At 42.2% G+C, this 12,500-nt stretch overlaps 1 protein-coding gene across 1 annotated transcript in view; it reads right to left on the bottom strand.

Annotated features, from left to right (window-relative positions):
• Positions 1-12,500, bottom strand: part of LOC134065858 (cadherin-12-like) — an 88,107-nt gene that overhangs the window by 15,877 nt on the left and 59,730 nt on the right. Inside the window, exons 6-8 of the mRNA XM_062520950.1 lie at positions 10,900-11,153; positions 5,426-5,562; positions 868-989 (exon numbers count right to left, since the gene is read on the bottom strand). Coding sequence (XP_062376934.1) covers positions 868-989; positions 5,426-5,562; positions 10,900-11,153 — 513 coding nt within the window. The remainder of the gene's footprint in view (positions 1-867; positions 990-5,425; positions 5,563-10,899; positions 11,154-12,500) is intronic.

Below are 12,500 nucleotides of genomic sequence, written 5' to 3'. Positions count from 1 at the left end.
CGGCTATGGAGAGATGGAAAGCGGAGCATTGTGTGATGTACATCTGCCTCGGCTGTGAATGATAATCATCTCCGCCTCGTCTCCTCGTTCCACCCTCTGTTTGTGTTTTGCAGACAGACGCACACACACACACACACACACACGCACACACACTCGCTCATGCACACACACACACACACACACACACACACACGCATACACACACACACACACACACACACACACACACACTCGCTCACGCACACACACACACACACACACACACACACACACACACACACACACACACACACACACACACACACACACACACACACACACAGGTGCCTCTGAGACTCAATCTCCCACAGTAAATACGTGGCTGCTGCTTAGCTGTGGGAGACAGCAGCTGTCGTGGGACGGTAGTTTCTGCAGCCAGTATTATCAGTGCTTCTTGGCCTGGCCTCCTCTCTCCAACGATGCAGATAGATGCACACACACACACACACACACACACACACACACACACACACACACACACATATACACACTCACATATTCATACTCACACATACTCACACATACACATACACATACACATATTTCTCTATTCCTCCCAAGTTTCAGGTGAAAACAGTGTCTGTGTTTCACTCCAATAATGTGTCTGACGGCGCGTGCTTTCACTTTCAATCATTAGCCCTTATCTTTGTGGATGTCTGTCTGCCTCTCTCTCTCTCTCTCTCTCTTTCTCTCTCTCTCTCTCTCTCTCTCTCTCTCTCTCACACTCTCTCGTTGGTGCAAGCATGTTAATGCCTTACTACTTGTCCTCATACCTCTCCTCTGTGTGTGTGTTGTATACATCTCTTCATGTATGTAAATGAGACTTACCTGTCCGGCCTTTGCATTTTCACACACAAAGGACTCGTAGGGCATGGCAAACTCCGGGGGGAACTCGTTGACATCATTGACGTGGACTGTCACGGCTACTCTGCTGGTGAGCACTGGGTTGTCTGTGGACAGAGAGAAGAGCCCGCATTGATGATTTTACTCCTGCCTGAGCCACACAGTGTCTTGGGACACACATCAGGCATAGGATATATGGGAATAGAAATGATTTGTGCAACAATGCCTCACCATCTCACTTCTTAGCAAGCCATGTTATTCAGGAGGAAGTAAGCAACATAGACATAAAATATGATCCAATGCTGACCTCTTGTGGTAGAATGGAGGAATGACTTACATCAGCAAAAGCATGTAAGGTTATTAGTACAGTCTCTCTCTCTCTCTCTCTCTCTCTCTCTCTCTCTCTCTCTCTCTCTGATGAAGTATGTACACAAGGTCACATATGCTGAGCTTAGCTACATTCACATCTCCAACCTAACAGCTCCTTTGAATGTTCTGCTTTTACAGTAACTGCATGCATGATTGTGGGTATCTGATAAAAAGCAAGCTGATTTTGCCATCTGATGAAATAAGGATAAGAGACCTTGATTAGCTTTAGTTTCAGATCAGATACATGTTTGTGTTTACAAGTTTGTTGCCTCTGGCATACATATTTTAGACATAAATCCTTAAAATCCTGTGGGCTTTATTTAAAAAAAAAAAAAAAAAAAAAAAAATCTTGAATATCTAATGAAGTCTACATTGAATGTCACTTTACTAAACAAGTAACACGATCCTACTACTACGTATTAGCTTCCCAGTGTTAAACTAAGTGTAACCTGGAAAGTTTTGTGTAACCTGGAATGTTTTGACATTCCCAGTAGCAAAAGATGAGAAATCATTTGCAAAGGTTACATTATAAAACAAATCCATTTTTCTGAAACAAAAGGTCACATTTGCATGACCATGTTCTCGGCACTGGAGTAGCCCATTGACTCAGATGTGGCGTGATCAGGTAAGCGGTTTGGAACAAAAAAGGCAATGCTGCTTTGCGATTGTTGGACTTTTATTTATTTTGGCAAGTTGTCGTTGTTTTGTCTTCCATACTCGTGAAAGGGTTGGTATGAATGTTGAGTCAAGTCTCATGAAACAGTCATGAATGCTTAAGTAAGGGATAGTGTATAGAACGCCGGTCATTATCAGAAAATAATTCCGATAATGACCGGCATTCTATACATTATCGCGCTTATTATGCGGCTATACTTGCCAAAAACGAGAAAAGAAACTTAACTCAATGTGTCTTTAGCAATGACTTGGCTACCGTTTCGTGGCTTCCGCTATAGCAGAGTGAACCCGTTGCCATTGGCAGCGGTCATTATACCTTTGGAGCGGTGATTATACAGATTTAATGACCGGTAGAACGTTGGGAAATCCTATTCAAGTGAATGGAGCGTTCTACTTGCATTGTGAAGAGCCGTATAATAAGTGCAGTTTATGACAGCTGCTATAAATGTGTTATGAAGTCACCCGTCAAGTAAAGTGTTACCGATCAAATAAGAACAATATATCATTACCTTCATTAATTAAACAGAAATACAGTGACATATGATTATTCATTTTTCAGTATTTAAGTGTTTAAGTGGACATTCCTGTTGCCCGGATATTAGCACAGGTACAGGTTATGTTCATGAAGCTTCCAACAAGACAACCATCAGCTAGTGATCAACAAAACAACATCTCTCTTCATAATCTTTCCTTCTTTCTTTTCTTTCCTTCTTTCTTTCCTTCTTTCCTTCCTTCTGTCTTTCTTTCCTTCCTTCTGTCTTTCTTTCTTATTCCCTTCTTTTTTTCTTTCTTTCTGTCTTTCTTTCTTTCCTTCTTTCTTCCTGACTTTCTTTCTTCCTTTTCTCTCTGTCTTTCTGTATTCTCCCTCAGTCAGTTGTGGAGGTTTAAAGATGTTATCTGGCGGTACAGACCAGGGGACAGTGTGAGGGATCTATATGATGCCATGGCCCAGGGAGACGCCTGACACCAAGCAAACCTGCCCTTGACCTTGGGAACGAAAAGCAATCTCACTGCTCAGATAGGTGTATGTGCACCTGTGCGTGTGTGTGTGTGTGTGTGTGTGTGTGTGTGTGTGTGTGTGTGTGTGTGTGTGTGTCTTTGTGTGTGTGTGTGTGTGTGTGTGTGTGCGAGTGTGTGTTGTGCACCTGTGTGTGTGTGTGTGTGTGTGTGTGTGTGTGTGTGTGTGTGTTTGTGTCTTTGTGTCTGTGTGTCTGTATGTGTTAGTCTGTGTGTCTGTGTAGTTTAATTGTTGAATGTGTGTGTGTGCGTGTGTGCAATCCTTTTTTTTTGTCCCCAATACCCAGCTTGTAGTCCCCAATAAAAATCACCCACAGCGGTCATGTAAAATCCTGTAAGTTCTACAGTCTGCCACTGGATGTTGCTCTTGCACAAGTAAAGATACTGTATCTACTTGCCTACTGCACCGAGACCCTTACAGGGTGCTTTGAAATGTAAGATCAACAGGCATAGACCATGTGGTGCATTTGCAATGTAAAGTATTCTCTTTGCATAAAATCACAGGCTTCACAGGCCCAATGACATTTACAGATTGCATTGCAGGAATAGAGCTACTGCACTGTGGAGTTATTTCTGTAAGTATAATGGCTTGGATGCAAAACCTTACAGGTCTAGTGATATATTTGACTGTAATGAATATGTTTAGCAATAACAACAGAATAAGCATTCATTACAACATGGCTTATTAATATGTTTGTGTTCACCACAATGTCTCTCAATGTCTGTCAATCACTTTCTCTTGGCTGGTAGAGAGTCGCATACACAAGTGAGATCAATTAACTCTTAATAGCAATGGTGTTAGAGTCAAATTGAAAGACGTGTCTCTTTACAATCAAATAATACAATTCATTATATGGGCAGAGTGAAATTGAAACTATATTCCACGTGAAATATGTGCTGTCTACTAATATGGAGCTGAGTTATATGGCCATGAGTTATGAATTGTATAACATTTCAATTCTTAATGAAGGTGAACCAATGCTACTGTATTACTTCATCTTTCATAGAACCATTGTGGGTAAAAATGAGCATTAAAAGGTGATTAGCACATTGTGAAATCATCACATATGCTAGTACACTATGAATGAATCTGTAGCAAAAACAGAACTTTATTTCAGCTGAAATGAGAGGGAACACTGGAAGAAAGTGAATAAAATATGTCACAATTAGCAGAGGTTTTCCTGAACAGTCCTCCGAGGCAGGAATACTCATTTTAATACCAATTGCGGACGATAATGAACTGTTTAAGCCTGTGTGAGCAAGTGTGTGTGTGGTGTGTGTGCGCCTGCATGTTTGTGTGAGTGTGTGTGGGATAGGCAGTCATGGAGACAAAATGACAGGAGAAAAAGAGAAAGATGTCTAATTGCTAATCGTATTCATGGCGGGTCCCAAACAGAGACCTCAGAAGAAGTCGGCAGAGCAATAAATAATAATAACTGACTCAAGTCAGTCGCGCCATCTCTGGCTCTAACTTTTCGTCTTCTGAAGATCAATTTAGCGCTATCAGAAGACTCCCATTAGTATTGGAAGTGGAACCTCGGAAGACAGTGAATAATTTCCTCGCTCCCTCCCCCCTTCCCACTGCGTCTCTGTGTCTGTCTCTCCTTCAGTCTGCGACGATAAAAACTCAACTTTTAACGACCCCTATTACCGGGGCAGCGCTAATGAACACGCTGTTAGCCACACATCAGGTTGATTGAGCGCTGTTGAGTTCCTCGGCAGATAATGACTTTGATGGCTCAGAAGCCATTTTGATGTCTTGATGGAGCCAGCTTTGCTTATTTATCTCTGGCTTCGCCTTTCTCTTCTCTTACATGGACTCAATTAGCGTGATGACACATCTGAAATGAACGCTGGGGTGTGTGTGTCATACAAGCAAAGTGTGAGTGTGTGTGTGTGTGTGTGTGTGTGTGTGTGTGTGTGTGTGTGTGTTTTGGATCTGTTTCACTCTGAGATCTATTGGTCCAGATCAGTCATAACGTGGCTAATAAGAAATGAAGGCAGGGATTCGGGAGTGATTCTCGTGGCCTTTAAAGGCTCTGAGAGATTGAGAAATGGACGGAGGCTTCTTGTGCAGCTAATGAAATTTGAGATGAGAAACCTTTAATGGCGTGACAGTCGACAGAGGACTCAAGAAAAGAGAGGAAGAGCGAGAGGAAGAGAGACGGAGGGGGGGTGGGGGGGGGGAAGGACACTTTGAAATTTAAGAGGTCAAGACGAGGGGAGAGGCGTCGTGCGGATGATGGATGTGGCGTGAGATTGAACGTGCTTTATTGGAGCCAATTAATGGCCTCCAGTGGAAACTCAAAGTCATCGCTGACGGTTGCCCGGCCTGTTAACACGCTGCATCATCGGCACTGCCGTGGTATCAAAAATAATAACGCAAAAGAAACGTTGTGGTGCTGAGAGAAATCGGTCCTGATGGGCTGACGCTCGTGCTAACTTTCGGAACGAATCGAGAGTGACTGGCTGTCATACTTACTAACTTTCGTGGCCACGATGGAGATGTTGTGCTGGGCGATCGACTCTCGGTCCAACAGCTCGTTGGTGGAGATGGTGCCCTCCACTGGGTCAATGTCAAAAAAACTGTCCAGGTCACTTTTCCAGTCTATAGAATATCTACAACAGATCACAAAACATCAATGTATATGAGACTGAAGGCAATAACATAGACTCTTTATTTGAAATTCATACATTTATACTGCCATAATTAATACGTTACTCCAGATTCTCATCACCCTTAATTGAACATTGCACTAAGATAATAAATTGCAATGCAACATACTAATTATTACAAACAACGTGATGTGGCATGTTGGGCATCACTAAAATTAACCTACTCCCGAAGCGGTTTAATTAAATGCTATTTTTTCATACATTCTTAAGATGGAATGTGTACCGTTCGTGCAGCAAAGCTGACAGCTGCCAAATGATAATAATAAGAACTTAGAAATAACTTTGAGTACAAATCTCCCAAGCTATCGAGGAAGCTCTGCATGAGTTTGACATACTGAATAAGTTCAGAAAAACAAAATTCAAAAGAAACCAAGCATGTTTTATTTTTTTAAGCTTTTTTTTCCGTCAGCAGAGCAAATCTTAGACTTCAAGAGAAGGTGTGCAGGTGTAAATATGTATGAGGCAATGTGGAGAATATCTTAAACCCACACCTGATTTTAATCACTTCTGATGTATGTATGAAGTCTTCCATCCTGTCCTTTCGCCATATATTTATATTGGGCCACTCTTCTCCCCTCTCTCTCTCTATCTATCTCTGTCTCTCTGTATAGTAGGTGAAGTGTGGGGAAATGAGCAAAAGTCCTTCAGTGACTTTAAACTCAAATGAATGCTGCCACAGAACCAACTGGTCCTTTGAAAGAGGAGAATGCACGGTCTGTGCTATTAAACACTCTGACAAGGCCTGGACACTTCAATGCTGCTTCAATGTCTTAATGTCTTAATACAGCTTTTCCATGCACCAAACCTTGGAACAGTATGTCTTTAAGAATGTTCATTTGATTTGATCTACTGTTGTTCCATCATGATTGCCACTTTACAGTATTTGATACACCAAACCTTGCTATGTTAATTTGATTTGATGTGCTGTTGTTCTCTCATGATTGCTCTTATACGTCCTCCATGATTCATTGTTTATTTTCTAATTACTTGTTTATTTTTGTTGTTCTCTAATGGGATGCGTTTTTTTTCGAAGGAATACATCCTCTGTGTGTGTGTGTGTGTGTATGTGTGTGTGTGTGTGTGTGTGTGTGTGTGTGTGTGTGTGGGTGGGTGGGTGTGTCTTATAGGCATGCCGTACCCCACCAACAACAAGAGACTTGACCTGGTCCTCAAGACGTTGTGCACGATCTGAGGCTCTTTGCAAGTGAGGACTCCAGCACAACACACAAGTTGTGTGTGCACAATTAAAGCTGACGTTGAAGCTCACTTAGTGGAGGAAAGCAGGCTCCATTTTAAGTGGCGCTAATGTGCACAGCTGCTGCGCAGGGCAGCCATGACATCAAACAGAATTTAAATCATTTCATCAGCGGGCTCCGACTTTAATTTCGCTCCATTAAACCGCTTGTTTGCTAAGACAAACAGCCCAACAAAGAAGTCACATTTTAGAGATGTTTGCAACGGCCTGCATGGAGGAAACTGTGTTTTTTTTTTCTATTGTACTGAGATGAGAGGAAAAAAAACAAGAACTTTATATGGTAAGATGGAAAGGAAGACTGTAACATGTTGCTGTGTCTTTAGAAGACTGGAGACAAATCGTAGGCCCTGTGCAATAATAAGGCATAGATTGAGAAAGCGGATGAAATTTGATTCTTTTTTGCACTTGTCCATGTTTCCCCCTGGGGATAATAAGATTTTCTGTGATCTGTTCAGTTTTTAATGTTAAACTTTTTCCTGATATACAGCACAAGTATCAAGGCCACATTGCTCAAGGCCTATTCCTTTTTAGAGACTCTTCTTTCTCTCCATGAAAGTGGTTCAGAAATCATAAATTATATTTTCTCTGCTGCATCTCTCCCTCTCTCTCTCTCTCTCTCTCTCTCTATTTCATCAGTGTGTGTTTTTTTTCCAATCCACTGTCTCTTATTTTTTCCCCCCTTTTTACCTTGGTTCAGCAGATAAAAGTTGTATAAAGATCACAAACAGGATGCCCTCTAGGAGTCTGGAGTGCCTGAAATCTGACCACTGGCGGAAAAGGGAAACTGGGAACACTTTAGAAAGGCCTTCTTCGCCACGGCACTGCTTGATGGTATAGGTGAAGTAAAAGAATCTCCCCTAAAAGCTTTAAGTCTATTCGCACAGACTCCCAGCTGGGACTATTGTCTGAAGATGAGTGCCTCCCAAGAACAATACCCATTGTCATGCCTCCTGAATAATTGAGCTTAAAAGACAAAAGCAAGCAATAAAATACTAAGGGGGGAAAAAGCTATGTATAAAAGCCTTGGCTTTTATCCTTAACAAATCCACTCCCATGTCCATTTTGGTGTGCGTTTTATTTGATGAAATATTAATTTTTAAAGCTAATATCTCCTGAGGCGTAGACTCCTTTTATACTGGATGGGCTCTCTGGTGCAAGGTGTTTATGAGGAGTTACACTCTACTCAACTTCTCTAGCTGAGAATAGCACATCACACACACAAACACACAAACACATACACACACACACACTCACACACACACACACACACACACACACACACACACACACACACAGACACAGACAAAAATGCACATGAACACACATGGTACACACATGAGATGCATGCACACGTAAACACACAAAGTCACACACACAAAATCACACACACACACACACACACACACACACACACACACACACACACACACACACACAAATGCGTGTGTGGACACAAACACACATGCACACACACACACACACACACACACACACACACACACACACACACACACACACACACACACACACACACACACACACACATGTACACATATGAATAGATGCATGCACACGTAAACGCACACAGACACACATACACAGATGTGTGTGGACACAAACACACATGCACGCACGCACGCACGCACACACACACACACACACACACACACACACACACACACACACACATACACAAACTAAATATTTCAACTGAGGAGCACTCTCTCTCTTGTGTGCATCACACACAGACACACAAAGAGCTCTGGCTGTCTTTTTACATTTATCCTCTTATAGTCACGTTTATTTGCCCATGTGTTTGAACATGTGAGGTGTGTTATTATTTCTTCAAGCATTTATCTTTGTCTACACATTCACTTGCATCTCTCAGAGATAGATAGTGTGTGTGCTTGCTTGCTGTAATGCTTGCAATAACAGATCAGAATGCATAACAACTTCCATTCTAGCAGTGGCGGACCGTCAGGGCCTTCAAGGCCTTCTCTGAAGGCCTAACTATTTCCAAACGAATGAAAAATACTAGTGTCTTTAATAACATTTTACTTAAACATTTATTATTTGCTCCTGCTTCTCCTTCCCCGATCGTTCTCGACTACTACCGCTGTCGGCTATGTGATTTGATTGACAGACTGTCTGAACAAATAGCGAGAGTGTGCGATATATTTTCATCCAATCCCATGAGTTCCCTTGTTAAGGCCCGCATCAGGCCTTCACAAGGAATCACTGCGTTTACGGTACCTAAGCAACCATTAGAAATCATATATTTGGATTCGGGTTGATTGATGGCTACATCTGACTAATTAGCCAATCAAATCGACCTATTATGGCGAGGTAGGCAGGTCTGACTGCAGCTAGGCCTGCAATGTTCGAAAAGAATACCCTGAATCGTTCATCACAAATGTTAACGCTGTTTGATGCGTTTACTGTCTATGGCTTGACGTGAGGAACATCTTGTGCCAGTGTCAGAATCAGACTGGACTTCAATGGATAAATAAATGTGTCATACTGACATGACTATGGTTATAGTTATGAATAGTAAATAAACCATCATTAAGCAAAAATAATGTAGGCTATAGTGTCAGCTGGACTAGCAGATATCGACAGTGCTACACATAATGTCAGCTATAACTCTGCACACAGCTGGTCACTATGCAGGAATTGGTAAGTTTTGTTTCATGTTTATTTCATAACATAAGACTTTAAATATATGCTTGTTATCTGGCCCTTTACTATATAACAAACGTGTTTTAGTGCTGCTTGGTTACGACTAGATTGTTAGCTTGGTACGACTAGATTGTATTCTAGCTTGAAGTTGTGTGCGAGTTGATGAGACTTTGGTGAAGCTGTCGGGATCGGCATGTCAAACTGTCATTTGATTCCCTGCCCTCCAAGGTCTGGTTTACTGCCAGTCTACTGCCCTGTTAGTTTAGTCCGACTTTTGATCTCTTTGAGTTTTGTGGAAATTATTGGTGAAATCCGTGGCATGGCCATAACGTGAGCTGGCAATTAATGCCAATGCCTATGGCATTTTGAAGTAGCCAACAAGCAGTGGCAACATTAGGGCAATACGTTTTGTGACTTCTATGTTTAATATCATGGGTGGTGTGCTGTGACATTTTCTGTTGAGACATTTCTCATAGTACCGTGAAGGTTTGGCAAACACTGTAGCAAAGATACTGACTGTAGGATAGCCTAGCCCTGTAGTTCCACATGACTAGCTTTTGAGTAATCGAAGCAGCAGCGAAGCAACCTAAAATAGTAGCACTGTACACGCTACAGCTAAATAGAAGAGCTCTAGAAACAGTCTGAAACAAGTAAGCCGATGGCCTAAATATTTCAAGTAGGGCCTAGTCTGCTCAAACCCATGCTGCTGATAAGGATAATGGCCAGGTCCCAATAAAGATGTTATGTTTACCAATAAACAATGCGGAATTCAGCTCGGACGTATTTGTTTATGTAACGAAAATAGTGATACACCGACTCGCGTTAGAAAGAGAAAATGTTTCTCTCCCACTGTGAAATGCAGGGAAATTGCACATTTTAACCTTGTAATGTAAAAAAAATCTGCGGGGGGATCCCCCCGCAACGCCCCCCTAATTTATTTATTTTTTTGACAAAAAATAGTCATTATTGAAGGCCTAATTGCTGAACTCACGGTCCGCCACTGCATTCTAGTATAACCTTAGTTATAATATTTAGAGTGTGTGTGTGTGTTTGTGTGTGTGTGTGTGTGTGTATGTGTGTGTGTGTGTTTGTGTGTGTGGTTGTGTGTAAGTTTCTGTGTCTGTCTCTGTCTATGAGTGTGTGTGTGTGTGTGTGTGTGTGTGTGTGTGTGTGTGTGTGTGTGTGTGGTTGTCTGGTGTGTGTTTCTGTGTCTGTCTCTCTCTCTGTGTGTGTGTGTGTGTGTGTGTGTGTGTGTGTGTGTGTGTGTGTGTGTGTGTGTGTGTGTGTGTGTCTGTGGTTGTTTGTGTGTGTGTGTGTGTGTGTGTATATGTGTACTGTGCGCTCACCTTATAGGGCTGCTGCCGATGTCCAGATCTTGCGCGGTCACCGAGCCGATGATGAGCCCCACGGGCGTGTCCTCGTCCACGTCCATCACGTAGGAGCTCTCGCTGAAGACCGGCGGCTCGTCCACGTCCAGCACGCTCACCTTCACCGTGGCCATGTCCTTATAAGGGCCCAGGTTCTGGAAGCGGGGGTCCACGTGAGCGTTGGACGCCTCCACTTTAAAGGTGTACGCCTTCTTCGTTTCATAGTCCAGAGGCTGGAGGGAGGGATGGAGGGACATTGAAGGGGAGAAATAAAGAGGCAGGGAGAGAGACAGGGAGGGAGAGAGAGAGAGAGAGAGAGAGAGAGAGAAAGATATATTTTTTAGAAGTTATACTTTATTGTAATATGGAAAGAACTAACGACGCAACCTTTGTAGGCGCCGTATTCACATTTAAGTTTCAGTTAATATATATAATCAGTTATACATTTAATTTCTCTTCAACATTTGATTCAGAACCTTGTAATGTTTTTGAGTCTGCATGCCCTCTACAGGTCATGGGGGCAAAGTGATAAAAACTCATGCTAGAGGAGGGCTCCGGTACTTGACCGTGACATGAACAACAGACCAGACTTACAACAACTCAAGCAAACAATTGATACAACTGTGTATTATGTTTTAAGCTTTATTAATTTGCTCATTGAATAAATGTAATCAGTTATGCTTCTCAGACCTCTGTGCTCATCGCGAAGTAAACACCAGTATCCCCAGAAGTGGGATGGAACAATCACAAATTGTCAATGGGACCAGCAAACACAACATCTAAGTTTTGCAACTACACTTCAGAATACACTGAAAAAGACAGCTCTGAATAAAGAGAGAGGAAGACTCATTACAAAAAAAAACCCATTACAATGTACCAACATCATACAGCAATCTTGCATACCTTTCTTCATGAGCACCTAGCTGATCAGTGACCTTTTATGTACTGTTAGCTTCCTATTTCTCTCTCTCTCTGTCTTTCTCTCTCTATCTCTCTCTTTCTTTCTCTCTCTCCTTCTCTCCGTCTGGTTGACATTTTCAGCGATTTGCTAATTAATGACACATTTATGAAACGAGACACACAAAAGGTAGCTGTTTTTGCACGTGTGTGTGTGTGTGTGTGTGTGTGTGTGTGTGTGTGCATGTCAGTCTGTCTGTGTATGTGTGAAAAGCAACATCCAAGGGTTGTGATTTGTCTTCTACGAGAAAAACATTCATATAGTCATCTCCAACACAAACACAAAGCATCACTCAGCCATTTTGAATTCATAGCACAATGTTCTCATCTCACCTCATTCACTAGATAAGGACAAAACACACACACACACACACACACACACACACACACACACACACACACACACACACACACACACACAGTCACACATTCAACTCAACACATCACTCTCTCATTCCAGCCATTCTCTCTTGCGCGCTGACACACAGAATAAAATGCGTTGGACACAGCCAAGCACATTTGCCATGTTTGTTTTCCCTTAGACATGTTGACGTTGTAAGATGGAATTCAATTTCCGGCGGTTCCCCGCTGGCACTGTGAGGTGTGTGTATAGAAGTAAATGT

This window comes from Sardina pilchardus, chromosome 19 (genome assembly GCF_963854185.1).
Source record: "Sardina pilchardus chromosome 19, fSarPil1.1, whole genome shotgun sequence".
NCBI lineage: Eukaryota > Metazoa > Chordata > Actinopteri > Clupeiformes > Clupeidae > Sardina > Sardina pilchardus.
Note: the sequence above shows the minus strand (reverse complement) of the source record. Positions and strands in the feature narration are given on the sequence as shown.